This window comes from Centrocercus urophasianus, unplaced genomic scaffold, assembly GCF_019232065.1.
Source record: "Centrocercus urophasianus isolate 14NV4802_14NV808 unplaced genomic scaffold, USGS_Curo_1.0 seq_11, whole genome shotgun sequence".
Taxonomy (NCBI): Eukaryota; Metazoa; Chordata; class Aves; order Galliformes; family Phasianidae; genus Centrocercus; species Centrocercus urophasianus.
The window spans coordinates 21,913,842-21,933,984 of record NW_024884253.1 but is presented as its reverse complement, the minus strand read 5'-3'; the positions used below and the strand labels follow the sequence as shown (position 1 = coordinate 21,933,984).

The 20,143-nt window shown below is 40.5% G+C and overlaps 2 protein-coding genes across 2 annotated transcripts in view; both read right to left on the bottom strand.

The window, feature by feature from the left end:
* Window positions 1–20,143, bottom strand: part of RAD54B (RAD54 homolog B) — a 62,917-nt gene that overhangs the window by 36,923 nt on the left and 5,851 nt on the right. The window lies entirely within an intron of this gene.
* On the bottom strand, window positions 130–7,794 carry LOC122170132 (fibrinogen silencer binding protein). The gene is made up of 2 exons (XM_042836781.1): window positions 6,908–7,794; window positions 130–2,642 (listed from the first exon to the last, which is right to left on the bottom strand). Exons 1-2 carry the CDS (start codon window positions 7,276–7,278, stop codon window positions 2,117–2,119), a joined length of 897 nt encoding a protein of 298 aa, XP_042692715.1. The 5' UTR covers window positions 7,279–7,794; the 3' UTR covers window positions 130–2,116.

The following is a 20,143-nucleotide window of genomic DNA, read 5'->3' as shown; positions in this document are numbered from 1 at the left end:
AATTGCAGAAACAATAACAGGAATTTATTGTTTTCCACCAGAAACTAAAATTCTGATTTTCAACAGAAAAATCAGGCATTTCCAAACTATAAGTGCAGGAAATTTAGTGCTGTTACCCATTTCCGAGAAGCCACACTTCAGATGGCAAAGTAGAACAAATAAGATGTTATGTTTAATAAAGTTTTTATTAAAGCCAAGATTTTGACTCTTGTAAACTCAGGGAACTGAATGTCTCATTGAAGTGTTACTAACTATACAAAAACAGATCAATGTCCTTGAACTGAAAAAGGCAGAAGCAAGCCAAGGGCTGTACATAAACAGAAGCCACTCATTCAGACATCATCATTGCAAGCACACGCAGAAACTCCCAAAAGAACCGATCCTTGAAGGACTTTTCTCTCTGCCACACAACTGGAAAAGCATGGAGCAATTCTGTACTGATGTCATCTGTTTTCACAATCTGTATTTTTCCTCAGTTTTCCTCCTGTAACCTGCTGAAGTTGTTCTAAGCACTGAAAGTCAAGATGATTTCTCTCTCACCACTCTTATAAAATTTTAACTACAATGCTTTAAGCTCAATTAGTCCCTGAACTAAGTTACATGGTTCCAGCCCTTAGTTTTTAATAAGCATTTATCCCCGAGGTTACAAAGGTAACCTGATTCACTCAGAAGTCTGACGAGCAGCGTGGTTTACCTTCAAACAGCCTGCTAAGGCACACCAGTGCCCTGTACTCATACACCAAGGTTCTGTGGGAATGGGGAAAGAAGGAGAGTTGGGACAACTGTGACAGGATTGAGAGTAACAAGCAGCTGCAGGAAAAAACATTCTTCCTATTGCTTTTATACTTTCTATTTTTGGAGCCCTCTGAGATAGGAGAAACAGAAAGAATTACATTTCCTTTGCTCGCGCTTTTTCCTTGTTGCTGGCTTAATTTCCTTTTCCTTTACTACAGCTTGGAGGAAGGAAAAAGTGTTGCTACAGGGGATAAGGAGCCAGAGGTCTAAGGAAGTTGTGGATCTATTCATAACAGGCAAGAGACCAAGAATTACAAAGAAATTAATTGTTAAGGAATTAGGCTTGCCAGTATATTTCTTCCAGTTATGAATGCTGATCACAAATGCAGAGGAAAGTGCTGCTTCCAGGACAGACAGAATAATCTTTTTCATTTTGGGCTTTTTATTTGAAACTAATCAAAGGAGCAGAACAACAGCATTTATAAAAGGTACCAAGAATAACAAAGAATCTTCTGTTGATTTCGAGTCACATAACTTACATACAGAAGCTATTCCATTCTGATAGCTTACAGTCATATTGATATCGATCAAAGGCACATGCAACTGTCTTGGTTGCACATGCACTGCAGTAATTATGCATGCAAGTGAGCTTATTAGACTTCTCTGGTTGAGGACCAGTATAATTACTCTAAGAGAATATACAATCATGGTAACTGTACACACAAATTATGCATGCATGCACTTTTAAAATTGAATTGTTGCATTCACTGTCTCTATTTTCATAATATCCTATGGAAACACTCATCCACTGAAAACAATATTAAAAAGTATTAACTTTTTAAAAGATGTACATTTATTCAACTGTCTACTGAACATTAAAAAAATATAACAATCCAGTACTTTTGTTTTCCAAGCTGATACATCAGCAAAATTTCACCACTGTCACAAAATTTACCAACATGAAAAGCAGAGCATATTTAAACATAGCTTCTTACTCCTCCTTTTTATATGTTTACTTAAGTAGTAAGTTCGTTAAGGTAATAAAGGATTGGTAATTATTTGAAAAAAATAATGCATATGATCAAATTTTGAAAAAGAACCAGCCTACATTGCTTTCTGCAATTCTATTAGAGATAAGTTGAAATATTTAAGAAACTGGGATTCTCACCATCCTTAAGTCTATATGATTTGATTATACTTCAGATCAGAAGAGTTTATGCACTCAAACCCATACAAGGTGTTTTTATTAAGGTACGTAAACAACAACATGGAAAACAGGCTTTCATCTTTCAAGACCATATTAACATAAGGAACAGTTTCACTAGGGCAAAAGCATTTATTATTAAGTACTCCAAGGGATGTGGCAGAAGTAATAAAATATTTAGATAGTGCTGTATTCTGGCAGATCGCGGCGTAGTCGTATTGCCTTTAGCTTCTCTACTTTGATTTTTGTTCGCAACAGTTCTTCCTCCAGCTGCTGCTTTCTTTTCAAACCATCTCTTTTTTCTTGGACATAAAGCCCAATTTTTCTTTGATTTTCTAATATTACTTGATGCTCTTCTTTCAGCATTTGCAACATCTGTGGGTCATACCCACACATCGGTCTAAAGCGTTCTCCAACCTCAAGCCTAAAAAACTCATCTCTTCTTGGCACAGGAGAGGGAGACATCATAACTCTCATGTCAACTGAAGATACTGACGTTGAAGGAGACCTTTCCATAATGTGCACCAACTGGTGATCTTCCTCTTGTTCTACGTTCTCACTTGGCTGTGAGTCTATAATCAAAGAAGGAGGAGGTTTGACATCCTCTTCTGATTGCAAATCCATCATGACTGTAGCAGGATGGTGATCCAACATTGCCTGTGGTGAACTGGTACCAGCAATTGTTTCTTTATCGATATTAGTGCTAGAACACACAAAATCATATTTAAGTAATTCATTAAAAACTACAAAACAAACAAACAAACAGAGTTGTAAGTAATCAAAGCTTCACTTGAAATATTACTCTGTGCTACCCATGCCTGGACCTCTGCTTTGTTACATGACCACCATCTGCATCCCTCCTTCCTTCCACCACATACACACAGCCCCGTATGATTTAGATGGCATTGCTAATCTGAAGGCAGTGCAGCCTATGGTGAACAATCCTGGGAGCTTCTTATTCTGAAACAGGATAAGCAAGCATTACTGATAAGTGAGAATAAAAACAAAGCGGCAGCAGAAGGTGATGCAAGTGACAGAGGAAACATTTTGTGTAATCTAGAAAGTGATTTTAAAAGGCCATAAACTTGCAGAAACATTTCCATCTCCCAAACTTACTAATCTCCTCCTGTTCTAATGCATTCTCTGTTTCTGACTCATGAACCTAAATGTTTAAGCTTTTCTTTTTATTTGTTGCTTTTTTGGTAAAACAATCACTGAATAAAATGACTCAAGAAGCCTGGGGAGAAAAAACCACAGCCCAGATGATGACCCTGTCAGCAGATCAAGGAGTCAAGCTAATCCTTGTTCCTTCCCTTTGAACCAATGATCTCACTGGTTTTCTGAAGTTTCAAGAGAGGGCATGGAAATGTTACCATTAAGAACAAGCCCATAGTTCTGTGCATTTTTCCAGCTTTTCTAAAGTACAACACCCACTTGACTCATCTGCCTTTGTGTAAACTCCTGAGTCAGCAGCACCTCCAGTCATGATTTGACATTACATTGGCTCTGATTATATTAATGGCTCAAGCTGCTCCTGTCTATTTCTCCACCATCAGTTGTGTCTGAAACCCTATAGTTCTGCACATCACTCCTTTACAGAGGTAATACTTTTGTAAGCCCTGATCCACTTTTTGAACTATTTGACAGTACAGATCTACAAAGAACACCTTCAGCATGACTTGGGAGGCAGTACCGTGTCATATGGGAACAGTGAAGTGTTAACCTGGCACTGAGAGCAAAAACAGTGCACCACCACAGCCATGACTGTTTAAAAAGGAGGCTATGGCTAGTGATTGCAGATGGGAGACATTCCTCAGCCCTTGAAGAACTAGCAGCTAAAGGCAGTGAGTGGATCCATGATTAATACAACATTCACAGATGTGCCCTAACCCTGGAGGACATGAGTGCTGTCTATTAAAATGGAGGCAGGTGAGTATACATATATTTTTATTTATTTATTTTTAACTCCTCGTGAGCACTACAAGCCACAGTCTGAGGAGCACTATCTGATCATTAAGAACACTGCCCTGGTTAGCAGCAGATTTGGGTTCAAATTCCCAGAAACACGGGAGAATTCTGATTTGTGTATCATACTTCTTGTGTAAGTGTGCTGACTCCTTGCAGAGACATCAAAAGAAAGCATTATCCCCTTTGCATCTCGCTTTGGTCTTCAAAACTTTTGATTCAACAGAAATAAGCAGCCACGGCTGCAACTTCCAAAGGATCCTAGCTAGTCCACCATCCACTAACATGAACCAGCAATTTCAAGAACAAAAGCATAAAAACTGCTAAATATTCAATTGCAAGAATGTTCAACAGGGTCTGAGAAATGTGTTTCCAAAAATCAGTTCTGCCAACCACCCAAACCATTTAAATTAGGGCTTTCAAAAAGAAAAACTCTATCTGAAGCAGGAATTGAAAACAGAACCTTCATCTATCCCTGAAGAAAGCAATCTTAACTCTGCCCACTGTCACCTGAGCTGCATATCAAGCATCGATTCTACCACCTTACTCCCTCAAGCCTCGAAGCTTCACCTGCTTCTCTACACCTTTCTCACACTCCATTCCCTCCTTTCTTGAAGCATCAGAAGTACTTTCCCGCATACAAATTTTCACTGTTTCTCCCCTTGCTGACTAGTTCTGGGTCTCCCCCTTCCCAACCACAGCTTCGAACGCAGCTTCCCTCTTATTTATTTGCTGGCTCCTGGCCAGCTGCTAGCCTGAGAAACCTGGAAACAACTTAGTAGGAGAAGCAGATCATTCTGACAAAAGGGAACAGAGGGAGGGGGCAGAAGGAGAAAGTGCGAGAGGTTAAGAGAAGAAAGAGAGGTGAGGATTGGTCTAACATGGAGTAGGGTGTCTAGTGACAAATTGATCTCTTACAGCATATTCCACACAGGATTTGAAAATGACCAAGTCTTCAGGTAACTCAGATGAAGCTGTTGGTTGGGTTTTGTTTTTTTTTCCCCTTAGAATCAGCCTCTTAAAAAGAAACCAATTAGTGAAGAGAGAAAGAAGGAACTGAGAAACAAAAGGAACGCCTGCACGGTGGTTACTAATGTTGTTTCTGACAACTTGACTGAAAGAAAAACAACAGTTACCACAACTGGGGGATGGTATTTATAACCCCAGAGGCACCCATGATTCACTCGGTTTTGTTTAATCACAGTGAGCTAGAAATTGCTTAAAGGTGCAATTAAGAATTTGGATTCATTATAAGTTGTATTCCCCTCCAAAAAGCTGAGCCATATACTAGAGACTTAAAACCCAATACTGGGCTCTCAAAATCAGGATGAAATGCATCTTAGTTAAAATCAGAACTACAAAATAATGATGTATTTGGGCAGAAAAAAAAATATTTAGATGATATTCTTTCCCTTCCACAGGCAGTGCCTTGGCTGTCCCTAGGAACTGCCATTTGGGGTAAGCAGTAATCAAGTCAACGTTCCCAGAGCCATAAAGGACTGCAAAAAACGTTTACATTACAGGAGACAAATGATGGAGATCATTAGGTCTTAATCATTCATGAAAAGCGGCGCTGCTTTTCATAAGCCGATCTGCAAACCAAAGTTCTCCCACTATTGTTTTTTTTTCCTCTTTACAGAAGTTGGTAGTCGAGACACTGCAACCTTTATTAGCGCAATTAAAAGCCTCGTTTTGTTCCAGAGAATTCTTTGGAACTGTTCCTTCAGGGGCATTCACCAGGAGCAGCAGTGCAGCCCAGTTGCTTCAGACTCCTTTACGCCAAGGACCCACAGCAGCATATTTTTAAAGCATCTGGCATGTTGGGATTTACACAATTGTTACCATTCAGTTCAACCAGTGGCACTGTGAATCAAATTCATCCTCTGTACACATGCCAGCTTTTCTTAGAGCATTTAGCTGTTGCACCAACTATCTGTATATCTGATTGAAATATGGAAAGTTCACTTCCCATTAATCCGTTTGTGAAAGGGAGAAAAAAAAAAAAAAAATCAGAGATTTCTCAAGATTTGTGGGGATTTATTTGGCTTTTATCCCTCCTGCCAAGCTTACTTTTGTATCTGGAGGAACCAAAACCTGACCCCGGCGTTTTTGGATCCCTCGAGGACCAATACAGAACCAGCAGAGTGCTGCAAGTCAGATACGAGAGGCATTTGCCAGCTGTGTAAGAAAGCCTGTGTGCTGCCTGCCTGTATTATGTCTGGCTTCAAATCTAGACAGTGTGCCTCACTTTACTGAGCAGTTAAAAAAAAGAAAAAAAGAAAAAAAAAAAAAAGCCCTACAAAAAAAGAAAACTTCTATTGCTGTATCTCTCAGTTTCTCTTCGTGTGCGTTTAAGCTGCCCAGCATACAGCACAGAACTGCTTGGAGTTTAGACTGCAATTAGCTCTGCTCCAGTTTCAGAGAATTACCATCAATGCAAGAAAAGTAAAATTTTTAAAGAACGTCTGCACTCACAAAGTCACTGTGGTGTGAGGAGTAAAGGATTGGTATCAGATAAAACAATGTGCACTTAAGAGCAAACGAGGCAAAACGAGCCCTCTGAGCAAGGTTTCCTAGCTCTGCAAACTAACTTTATCAAAAATCTTACATAAACCGATAACAGTTGCATATGTTGTAAAATGACTGCAGTATTGCCTTAAATGGAGGAGAATAGCCATCACTTTGCCAGTGTTTGAATAATCTGCCTATTAAAAGGTAGGGGAGGGGTAGAGGTTAGAGCTACTATTTCTCTTTGATTCTCCCTTAACCCTCACTTTCCGGAGTATGACAAAGACTGAAACAGGCTTTGAAATGAATGCAGTGCTAAGTCACCATAAAGCTGGCCATAAAACAAAAGCAATATGATTTTGTCATTGTTCCCAGCTTTGGGATTTTCCCTTGCAAACACTTCTTTTAGGACACCGAACACACGAGAAGCGTTACACGGCAGATAGGAGGCGCCATCATTTTCATTCAGTAACAAAATAAAAAGAATTCTCTCACCTTTGTACACCGCTCCTGTCTCTTAAACACACATTGGAAATCTGTGGAATCATCTCCACAACTTTCTTGGTTGGCTCGGAAATGCTGCTTTTACAGTCTGAATGAGTCTCCTTTTGCTGCAATAGCTCCTGTTTGGCATATTCTTTGAGCCTCTTGTACAGCGTGCGCAGGCCCTGTGCGGTGCGAGGCGGGCGATCTACTCCGATGGCATTGTAGTTATCGGCTATGATATCCCAGCATTTGTTTTTTTCCACTATTACAGAATGCTTATTGGTGTGTTCTTCGAGAATTTTAACGTAAGGCTTCACGAGTTTTAGCAAATCGAGCTTTTCAGATAAGGTGAAATTAGAAGATCTGGCCTTCCCGACCATTGTTAGCTTTGAATTAAGGAAGCAGCTCCCGAAGCCACCATGCAGTCCCTAGCTCTGCTCAGCTCTTTTTCACAAACAGAAAAAGATCAGGCTTAACTAGGCTAGTCTCATTTAGGCCCACGCCTACAAGGGAGGGTTTATTAAAATTCCTTCAGCTTAAGCTGACGCAGGTTCAGGAAATCTGCTTAAGCCAAGCCTGACCTACATAAGGCTTCAGACTGAAGAAGACGAGAAGAAACAAGCAAAATACACTTTTGTATGAAGAGACCAGACGTACGCAGGATTTAAAAACATAAAGGTTTAAAGATTAGCACATTACCCAGCTAAAAATTACCTAATTTAGCTTGAGTAACGAGCTCTGACACATAGCTCCGGCTCTCTCACACGTATCTCAAACTGAAACCGCACTCGAGATTTTACACGCCACGACGTCCCCAAAAAGCAACAATTGTTTTGTGCCGTTTATTGACTGTTAAACCGGGCAGGAGGAGCAGCGAGCGCAGCACGTACAGCGCGCTGAGCGCCGCGTGTGTAGAGAGCTCCCTAACAGAGCCCCCAGCACCGCTCCCCGGCTGCCGCCGCTCTCGCAGCATTTGCATAATGCTGGTCCTGCTGTCAATCAGCAGTTGCATATCCCCTAGCTAGTTAGGTTACACTCGGGCTTCGCAGCAAAGCTAAGCTTCCCCTGCATTCTGCAGGCTGCTCCTGCTACCTACACGGAGGCTTCTTAAAGAGGCAGTTTCTATTCCTGGCCGAACGCTGAACGACAGCGAAAAACACCAAAATCCCAGCGAGAAAACCCCAAACACTGCAGCGTGAGCCCTGAATCAGCTTTTTATTAGAACTTCAGCCTGCAGCTGTGCCCTGCTAAAACATGCCTGCCTTGTAACGCATGTGTCATCGCCATTCAGGCCGGGCGGCTGCGAAATGGCATGAGCTAACTCTTGGGCTACATGCAATAAAGGTTACATTCAATCACGACAGATTTACTGAGCGCACTGCGGCGTGTGGATACAGGGACCGAGGAACAGTCTGCTTTCATGGTAATACTTCTAGGCATTCTCTCAGGATACAAATCTGATTCTTTTTAATGAGAGGGGTGTGCATTTCTTATGTTTGCTCAGAATTCTATCACCTTAAGCCAAGCCTTAGCACAAAAAAGCACACCGGACTTTCCATTTCTGCGGTCAAAACTAAATTAACAAATAAGAAAAAAGGAAAAGAAAAAAGAAGCCCACACATAAAAGGTGCTCATGAAACCCAAAACCAAGTCTGAAAAATGACATACGTCATTGAGAGAGTCCAGAGCGTGGAAACAAACACAATCTGAGATAGTGGCAACAGCCTCTTGAGCTTAACATGTTCAGCCTTGAAAACAAGGGAGACTGGAAGGGGGGTGAGGGCAAGAGGAACCTAATTATAGTCTAAAATATCTGAAGGCAATAAAGATCTGGGTATAAACTTGCTTGCTCTAAGGGGGAGAAAAGCCAAAGCAGAGGCAAGGCTTCAGCTGCTAAAGATCAGCCAGCAGGTAGAACAAGAAGCGTGTTTGGAACAAATGCTGACACCTCACACATAGCACCTCGTGTTTGCAACCGGCCTGCTTTGCTGGCGCTGTTTTCAAGCCAACATCAAATCAAGCATTTTATAGTCTGAAGCCCATTTCAGCAGACTTTGAGAAACAAAATACTAGTGTGGTTAGAAGCACTGTATGAAAACCAGTACTTTCAAACTCCTAATCCTTCCTTATTTCCCCTCCCTTTGCTCTTTACTACAGTAAAGAGCTGGATGTTGGTGTGTTTTTTCTTTATTGTACTTGGTTGCTCTTTTGTAAGTACAAGAAATAAAAACCAAAATGGATTATGCTTTAGGAACTTCAGGCTGCTGGCAGTGTTGGAATCCAGGAGTCATAAGGGAGCCCACACTGTGCCCTCATATGCTAGAGCAGCTGTGCAATGCCCAATCTCATGACTTTTCAGTGACAAAAGAAGACAATTAGGTTGTGTGATTAAAGGCTCCTCCCCACAAACACAGAGCAGCACAGATAACCAGCACTGGACAGAGGGACCCCAGTAACTGGAGCAAAAAGGGCAGAGCTCTTAGTCTGGCTGTTACCATGTCTGCTGCAGAAACACAACAGCACAAGGGCTCAGGAGTGGGGCCATGACAGAGAGCTGATGGGAGAGGCTCTCTAGATCACCTTGCAGACAGGGGAGGGGGGGTTGTGACTGCCCACTGGGACATGGGACTCATTATGAGCTGCCAGAAAGAGTATTTTAGGATTGCACAAGGCTTAGTACAGGATATTTAAAGGAAGAACCAAGGGCAAGAAAAGTGAGGGATGAAAGTATTCGGGGAAGGAAGAAGCACAAGCAAATACTGGGGAAATGGGATAAGAGGGGCCCAGATGCACGTCAGCAGGAGTGGCTCAGTGCAGTAGTCCAGCCATGCCCTGGGCCTGTCACTGCTGTTTGTCCTCACTTCTTATTAAACTGCATTTGTAACTACTTTCCTGGGTGAGAGGAATCCTTACTCTGTGTGTTCAAGTGTGAATGGAAGTGCGTCCAGGAACTGGAGCTGGACCACAGGTCACACACAGGGACCCAGGTGCACAGGGTGCCAGCAAGCAGAGGTCAGAACCCATGCACATTGCCTTGGTACATGTCTGTGCACGATCCCTGACAGCACTGAGCCAGAGTAGCCAGCAAATAGGGTAAGAATTGTGGGAGCCATAAAAAGGAGTAGCTTTGAGTCTGGCCAGATGCTGGAGAGAGCAGAGAGGTTGTGGGCTGGCTACTGGAAAGGTGATAAATCAGAGCAGCTGCCAGAGACCACTCTGTTTGTGTCTGTGGGGGCGAGGCAGCTGGGAAACCAGGCAATGCAGAAGAGAAGCATCTAGAACTTGTCATAGAAGGATCCATCCTTTCATCATGGTCAGCCACAGAAAGGAAAAGATGAGGCCTTTGATGCTGCTGCTGTCTGTACAAGGGCTGTTTTCTGTGCAGCTGGCCACGTATGTAGTGTAGTGCATGCACGTGCCCGTGTGCCTCCTGGGAACAACTACGTACCCCCTCACTGTGGGTTGGAGCCAGCCCCAAGGAGCTGCAGCAGCCCCTCTTGTGCCCAGCTGCCAGGCGTGGCAACTCCAAGCACAGAACCCTCTAAACTTGGTTACTCACCACCTGACAGCTTAACACTCACCAACCTTCCACGCTAATGCCATTACCACAAAACACCACCACAATGCTTTCTTTCGAGCAAGTGCCTGAAGGAATCAGTCTGAATTACTTACTGTTCTGCAAGAGTGTAAAATAACCCTTGTAAAAATGAAGCTGGCTGCCAAACAAGATTTTTTTCCTGTTTCTTTTTTTTTTTTTTTTGTGGTGGGGGGGTTATTTTAGTGGTTTCTGTTTGTTGTTTTTGGTAGTTCTGCTCATCAGCCTAAGGTCACATCAGTATTTGGGTGAGAAATCACAAATCACAGAAGGTGAGAGGGCTGCATATTAACATGACATTCAGACTTCTTCGAGCTCCAAAGTTTTAGTTTGAAGGGGATTACAAACAAAAAGCAAAGTTGCCACAGTCCACCCTTCATCCTATGCTGCCCACCAACACGCACACTTACTACACAACAGAGTGCACACAGCCACTTCAGGGAGATGATCCAGCTAAAGACTAATCATTTTATTTTATTTTTCTGCCAGGCCTACAGCTTAATATTTTGCTTAACATAAATGTTAATTAATAAATGTGGGACATTGCCAAAAGTCGAATTTCTTTCTTCCTCCAGCCCTGTTGTGTTTCTGCCCCTTCCCTGTGCTGATGAGTGCTCACAAAACACGGGCTTTTATTTGATTCTTTTAAACAAACCATATTCTTCCCAATTTCAATGTTAGAATTCTTGGTTTTGAAGTGGATGCAATCTTCATATTTGGAAATTCATGAAAAATGGGAGCTGCGAGATTAGATTATTCAAGAACTGAGCAACAGCCCATTGCTAATGCTGAATTTAAAATAGTTTGGCAGTACTAAAAGCTACAGGTAGAATAAATTTGGGGGTTTGAGGCAGAAAAGTCTAGAATAAATACAAAAAAAAACAAAAAAGACACAAATAGTGCTTTCTGGAGAGCTATCAAGAGGTGAATGAATCGCAGATAGAAGTAGATAGGGATTAAAGTGGCCAAACTACTATGAAATAAATTGTTGAAAAAGTTCAATGGATCCAGATTTTAGAAGCCAAGTGACAGATGTGGATCATGACCAATAATTGCAGCAAGTGGCCCATTTCACTTTAGATGTATGTGAGACAGAAAATCCTATAAAAGATAACTTCTTAAACCAGAGAGAGAAAAGAGAGGGAAAGGATCCTTTGGAAAGGATCCTTTGCCAAAGAGAATTGAGGGAGAATACCTCCATTATATTTTCAGGCTTTCTGATCTCTATAAAGTACACAATTAAAAGACAAATAAAATAAATTACATGATTAAGGAGGAGACCACAAAAAGAACATCATGAAAGATGAAGTTTAGAGCAGACTTGAATGCAGTGAATTATAGTGGATTAAAACATTCAGGCAGGGACCTCTTAGAGCAAGAAATACCAGATCAACAGATAAATGACTACTGAACTCTCTAAGGGTGCTCTGCTCACAGAGAGGTAATCCCAAAGTAGGTCTAAAAGGTGCCTATTTTTGTTTAACACTGTATAGGCAAAATAGCTCTGGAAAGACTGGGTTTGGCATTTGTAGTTACCAAGAAGCCCAAGAATCTTAAAAACAAGAGAACGATTGCAAGACTGGATCCGAAGCCGAAGTGAAACTCTGATACCCCTGTGCTTATTAGAAACTCTAAGAGGATTCGGCAGATAAGAAGGGTTGTGTTACACATCACTGAATATACTGGGGTATACTGGCAGCAAAAATATTTGGCAAGCATCGAGGCAGTTGCTCACTTGTGCAAATGAACTTGGCAGCTGCATAAGATGACTTGAGAGTGTCTGTGGGTATTAAGGGCTGCAAAAGTTCCATTAGGTCATCCTACAGTCTTCTTTACTGACATGACAGCAAGATTGTGCCAAGTCATTCCATCGGTCTTAAGAGTGTGCTGCAGCAAAGGGTGGGTGAGAAAGTTTTCAGCTCCAAAGGTCTCCCATTGTGACAGCTGTTTCATGGATAAGCACCAAAATTAAGACTTGTTCATTATGGAGAGTTAAGAATGACAAAGTTTTGAGAGCTAAAAAATGCAAGACTTCACCTGGAAGTTACTGTGCTTAAACAGACTCTCTCCAGTTTCTTGAATTATTTTTAGAACAATCAAATTTTGTTTCAGATAGCTAACAGAGCTATCAGAGCTAACAGAGCTAATTTCAAGCAATTTTATTATTGTCTTTATCAATTTTCACAACATTTTCACCATCAACTTCACCCTTACTTGTCCCTACCCTGGCTGTACCAGAAGTCCCAGGATCTCCCTTTTTCCTTCTCCTTGCAATAATATTTCTAAATATCTCTAAACCTCTGCCCTCCATTTGGGAGATGCGGGGCAAGGTTGGAAGGGAAGAACAAAGGGAAGCTTTAAGTCTTTTTTCTGCTATTTATATATTTCTATCCTTGTCATCACCATCTACCATGTATCAACTCCTAGCATCTAGCAGTTCTTGCAGCTCCCAGGTACGTCCATCACAGGGCAAGTCCTGAAAACCCAGCAGTTGACAAAGTAGTCACCTTTATATTGCTCTCATGAAATTAGCTTGAATTATGTATGGGCTACTCCAGAACTTTCACATCACATAAAATTCCAAGTGTAAAAGCTAACTGCACTTCCATTCCCTCTGCTGATGCCAGGTGTTGCCCCATGAAATGGGAAATACTCAGATGAGACAGTTACACCAGCCTTCTCCAAGCCAAATTTTAAAGAATTCATCTCAGTCTGAGGCCACACATTCAGATCTGTAACCATCCTTCAAAGGAAGTTTAACCTAAAGTTACAGGACTATGTATTATAATGAAGTGACTATGTAGCTACCATATAGCACCATAAGTAAGTTATTCACTGTGTAAGTAAGAAAAAGGAACAGCATCATTCTTCAAAAGTTCAGAAATGCCTCCAGTTGCTAATACACACTTGCATTTTCTCTTTTTCAGCAAGCTTTTTTATGACTGACCAGAAACAAGCAGCAAAGAAATACAGAAAGGTTTGGAAGTATAATTTTTTTTTTAGGACATTTTGCTTAAGTTCTTAAATTCCCATTTGCAAGATAGACTCTAGAGAAGCCAAGTTGCTGCATTTCTTCCGTCTTTTAGAGATTATTCTTTAAAATACTAACCTCAGAATACTTCTCTACTCGCTATTCCCAGCATTCGACATAGCAGCAGCTTTCTCTATTCTCCTTATTTGCTCAAAGTGGCAGTTTTGAGGACCTAGAGAGAATTGTCTAACCACCACCAGGTTGATTTTAGGAAAGTCATTTTGCGATAATGCTTCTATTTCAGGGGGAGACTTAAGGCCCAAAGCCAAAAGCTGGGATCGAACTCTGGTCATGCTGGCATAGCAACAAAGGCATCCAAACAATGAGCACAGCTACAGAAGGATATGAAGGAATCCAGGCAAAGTCTGTAATAATACTCATTATAGCTCAAAAACACCTTCCGTTTCAGTTGAACAAGGCATTTGTCCTTTCATCTGATACCTACACTCTCTCCCATCTTCCTTTAAATCCAAATTTGTATCTTATCTAATGGGGGCAGGAGGGTGCTGGGGAGAAACAGACTTTCTGAAAGGTGAGAGTAGAAATGAAAAAGATCTAAGAAATTTAGGACAGCCATGAATTTCTTCTTTTGCCCATCTTCACTCCTTACACACAAAAAGGCTTGATAATAAATTTCGATAAACAAGAAATTAAGAAGAAATCACGTGGACAGCTTTCCTCAGAATGAATAGAGAAACTGATAGAATCTTTACTGCTAAATCCAAACTCTTAAAAATAGTCTCTAGGCAGAATATCTCTTAAGTTCCTTCTTTCAAAAGTTAGAGTACTAGATCAATGTTTTTTCTACATATTTCATATATTTGCATGCAATTCCCATGGAGCCAAATAATAATAAATACATTGGCATAGTAAGTTCATTTTCAAGGCTCATTCCCACCCTGGAAAAGTGAGCTCCCTTTATCTTTGTGAGATTTCTGTATAAAAAAAAAAAAAAAGAGAACTTAGGTCTTTTTTTTTTTTTCCTTGTTTACAAATGTTTTGATTTTCAGTAACTTAACACATTGAAAAAAAAAGGGAAAAATGAATAAAAGATGGTTGGATGTCTACACGTAGCACAGCTCTCTTCAGTAGTGTATCTATCACTATTCAAAAACAAAGAAACAAGCAATTTTTGTCTCAAAAAAGCTAATGCTGTTCAGTTTAATAGGCAAGTTGTTACTGAAATGCTTTCATGTTAACCCAACTGTTTGGAAATTGATATCATCTATCTCATAAAACCCTGATAGTCTTTATTTTCTGACCATCCAATACCATTCCAGTTTCTAGTATCCTTCTTCTCTCCCCCATTATCTCCACTGATTCAAAGGCATACATCAGAGCACACGTAACTAGGACACAAGAAAAGTATATTTCACTGTCACTTCGCTGCCCTTTTCACAAATGTGTGAATATCCTGGTTATGTCATCTATCATTACATAAAGCCTAGTTATTCTCATGGCAGCTAGATACGATCATATCAAGTTATAAATTATGTCACGCTAACTGTGGAAAGATCACACGAGAATTGCGCAAGTCTGGATTTGTTTTACAGCAGCCCATTATACTGCATTGCACATGGCTGCCCCGTCCAGGAAAGCAGCTTTGCACTTGCTGAATGCTATATGATACGTTGCTTTTGGAGGTGGAACTGGCGTAGTTTCCTTCCATCCCTCTCACACATGGTAGTTTACCTCTGCAACCGCAGCACATCTTACTGCTTGACTGCTGGACAGTCCAAAGTTGAGATAAGTGACACGGTGTATCACATCAGCACATCATACTGTTTTCCTTGTGTTCAGTCTATGGTAGTGAGATGTAAATTATTTGATTACGGCTACAGTTCAGTAATGGTTTTTCCCCTGAAGACTTTAAAACTGAAGAAGTGAGGGAAGCCGTGGCTGCTGCATTTGGTGCTTCTCAGCACAGAAACCGAAGCCCTTAAATACAGGGTACTGTTCTGGCCACTACCATAAAGCAGGTGAGGAATGTAGAATAGCAAGGGGGGAGGGATACACTGAAGAGTCATGAAAACAAGCAAGGGCTACACCAGTTTTATTCAGAGCTGTTTGCCATAACTAAACAGGCACAGAACCTACTTTATAGCTTGTGGGAATATTCTGATTTTGAGTAGACGGAGGTGTTGTCACCAGGTGTGTTACTGTTGCTCTCAGAGCTTTGGGAACTTCCTTCTTGGTCCTTACGGGTCTCTTCCAACTCAGGATATTCCAGTTCCATAATGCCAGCCCAGGATACAAGAGTGGAGAATATCTCAAGGTTTTTTTTTTCCTTTTTCTTCAATTCTAGGAATTTTGAATACTAAGATTACAGTAGGAAGGTTGTTTGGCTAAAACACTGCTTCCTGTTTTGCTGCCATACCATCTGAATGTGTAACTGAAAGCACTGCATAACCATAGCAAAGGGTTCTTCCTCTGGGGAGCCCCGAGCATACAGAATTAACTGGGGAAGTGCCAAAGAAGTTCAGATGCTCACAGCAGAGTAGAGGACATTATCTCACATCACAACAAAGAACAGCAAGCAAAATGTGTCACCATGAGGAGATGCCACAGGTCCAGATGCCACTGCAGCCCAGAAAACACAAATCACCTAGAAGTAAACCACAGAATCCTCAGCAAAAAGCCTGCCTGCAAAATGTTGATTGCTGAATAGTGAGGCATGGGCCAAACTGCTAACAGTTTGTATGAATCCCTACCACGGCTGATGCGTAAATGAACGCTTCTGGAACAGCATCACATCAAGAGATACTAACAATTTCCTCTCCTATAAACTTAACTTAGCATCAATCTAATTTTCTTAATCAATCCCCAGGTACAGGTGACACCTATGCAGAACAGAAACTACCTTGAATTTAGCAAGAGCTGGCCTCTTCACTACTACAGACCACTCTGTCTATTACCCTGCAGGGAGAAGCAGTTTATTTTATATAATGGAGAACTGGCAAAATTATATCATTTTGAATACAAGATGGTAACAAAATTTAAAAACATAAAATCTAACAAGAGCAACGTGGTGATGAATTATTTCAATTGAGGCATCCACTAATACCTTAGCTGTACTAAGGTATGGTTAGTTGTCATTAAGAGATGTTTATGCAGTGTCTTTTACCCAAAGAGTTAACTCCTTTACCAACCGTTTATAAAAACATTTGAGGGGCCCACTGCACTGAAGCTATACGTGCAGCTCCACCACTGATATAGACAGATGGTAAATATACCCGACTGGAATATCTTTTCCAGTTCAATCTGTAAAGTGCAATAATGGAAATGAAGGAAGCAATAGAAATTACAGTTAAGTTACAATGTTTTAAAATGCTGATGGAGACAAACAATCCTATTATGAAAATAAAATTCACTTAAATGAGGAAAGAGTTTTAACATTATAGGCCGACATACTCAGTAGACATTAATATTCCAGGGCAGTTGAAAAATGTATCCAAAACTGTATGTAAATAATAAATACAGTGAATACTGCAAGCATAAAAAATATTCAAGAACATTCTGTCATCGTAGAGCGAACGTTTTAACCTTGTTCTGAAATACAATCTGTCTGCATTGTTAGTTCAAAGATAATACCTGAATATGACTTCTGACAAAATTTCTCTTAGAAGGAGCATTAACAGATGTTAGAGGTGGATGAAAGACAAGGTACTCCTCAGACAAAAACGGAACAAGAAGTGGGTTGTAACAGAGCGACAGACTCCTTATGCAGCTTTTCAGTTCACCTACATCAGGTTCAAACAATGGATTCTCAGAGCAACTTGAATGTCACGTCCAGGCACACAGGTGAAAGAGCTATTTGTCTCCACACGTGATATAGCAAAGCCAGGGGGAAAACAAGACGGCATTCTCCTAGATTAAGAAGTCCAACAGAAAGCAAACTGAAAACTGATAAAAAGCATAAATTTGATTCATTACATATCTAAATATATATGTATACACATAAAGTGTTGCATTGAACAAGGTAGTGCAGGTGAGAACCTCAGTTGTGGCCAGTGCCCCTTACTAGCAGTATATGCGCACTGATATCTGCTAGAGTAAAGTCCAAAAATTTAATCCAGAATACTGAGGGGAGTTCAGTAGAGTTCAGAGATTTGTCTGTCTGTGGATAGTTCAATAACAAACTATTTGTCTTGTAATTGCTTACAGGACCTCAGAAAGTAACGAGGATAAGTAGAAGCCAAGGAATTTTAAGAGCCACAATAATTCCAGACGTATAATTTTCAATTTCTGTGATATACTTTTGGAATGGTAAAATAATCTTCATTTTTAAAGAGCATACAGACTTATCCAACTGAATTCTTTGTAGGCATATGAGAGTAATAAATTGCCTTCTCCCACCACATCTGTTGGCAGTGTCAAATACTCATATATTCTGAATACCAAAAAAAAACAAAAAAAGGTACCAAAGTGATTCCCACAGTTTGCCTCATGGGAGAGAAAAAAAAAATAATGATTCATAAAACTGTAGTAAAGTTTATTTTCTTACATTGATATTTACAAAGAAGAATCATTTTTCAGTCTTCAGAACTCATCATAAGCATGGTTAGCTGCTTGTCCAACACTATGTTTCTACAACCACGCATCTGAAATATCTTCAAATCCAAACCTTGATACCACTAAAATGGCCTCAAGTTGTGCCAGGAGAGGTTCAGGCTGGATATTTGGAATCATTTCTTCTCCAAAGGAGTGGTCAGGTGCTGGAATGGGCTGCCTAGGGACAGAGTGGAGTCACTGTCCATGGAGGCGTTCAAGAAATGTTCAGATGTTGTACTGAGGGACATGGGATAGTGGGAATTATTGGTGGAAGGTGGATGGTTGGACTGGATGATCTTGGAGGTCTCTTCCAACCTTGGTGATTCTATGATTCTATTTAAAAACTTTCTTGAAATTACAATGCATAGGCAGGTTTCACTCTACAAAAGCTGATACCATTTTAGTAAAACCTCTGTAGAAGCTTTTATCTCATCTGATAGATCTTTAGATTTCTTTTCATTAGTGTGATATTAGGATAGAAGAGAAAAAGCCTGAAAAAGCAAATTTTTTTAAGCCAGATATGCTGTAATTTAAATGGATGTTATCTACTGATACTGACACGGTGTGTGGGATAAGTTTCACTGAAAGAATGTGCAGCATTTTCAGGGCTGGGTGAACAGAAATGAGCAATGAACAGGGCAGTTGTCCAGCTGTCCGCAGGTGTTTCAGAAGAATTTCAGTGGAAGCTGGAGTATTCATTTACACGTTCCACTGCTGTACTGGAAACCCAAACACTGCAGCTTTCAGTGTGATATAAAGTTAACAAACAGCTTATTATCTGTGTAAAACACTATTCAGGCAGTAAACCAAAATAATGCATACACAGGCTTTTTAAATCTTGAAATTATCTTAATGTCCCTTTAAGAGAGAAGTCTTTTTTGACTGAAGATATAATTCCATTACAATAGTAATAATAAACAAATACCAACTTTGGCTTTCACAACTGGTTTCCATTACTTTTGAATTTCAGTTTTGTCAAAACAATTTAGTTTCACACTACGAAAGGTTATAGTTTACACAGTCTACAGAATGGCAATATCAGCTGTAATGAATAGCAGATAAAAGTAACATAAGTGGCAGAAGCTGTCTTGGAGAATCTATGATATTAAGAAACTGTTTAAGATTTAATGAAGCCACAATGCAAAACTGTTTCCACAGTGCAGCATTTATACCAGCAGTGAGTCTGATGGCCATAACCAATGCTTACTTGTGATAGCCCTTTTCTTTTTTTTCCTTGTGCTTTACAAAGAATTACAGGATTAGCCCCATTCTACAGACATCAAAAGGCTCTGGCACAAAATGGTTTGTTTGGTTACTCAAGCAGTGCAACAGAAACAGGTCGCTCACTCACACAACTGTTCCTTTTACTCAGGTAATCACAGACACCCCTACCAGCTGTACCTGGAATACACGATACTGAAAAAGCATTTAATACCTTTTCCACTTAACCTTTTTTTTTTGTTGTTGGGAAGATGACAGATTTCCCCGCTTGAGGCCACAGGAAGATTATTTTGGAAATAAATCCATTGATTATCCTTCAAGTGCGCTGTTAGAATCAGCAGACAAATTTTTGCAGATGTATCTACAGGGAAGCAGGATCACTCAAAGAACCTGTTCTACACACACTGAAAATTTTCTGCGAGCATGAGCATCATAGGAAGAGTTGGAAGTTACAGCACACTGCAGATAAACACAAAACCCATAGAACCAGAGGAGCTTAAGACATGCGAGACTGGTAAATCTTCCCACATTGGCTCTGCAAAACAGAGCACTCTGAGTCACGCAACGTAATTATGGCAGCATCTCCTCAGGGCTATCACATGTGACCAATCAACATCATTTTCTGAGGATTAAATCCAACGAGAAGAGCCAACTGGAGTCAACAAAGTTGTTGCCTACTTGGGTATGGAACTTACAAAATGTTAGAAAGAGCATAAGGGGATTGCACAAGACATTATAATGAGATTCTTAGGAGGAAAAAAACAAGATAGGCCAAAGGGAAGGATGAAGGTGGTTCAGGAAGAAGCAAGTGTGGAAAAAAGGAAAAAGAGAAGCCAGCTTTAAACAG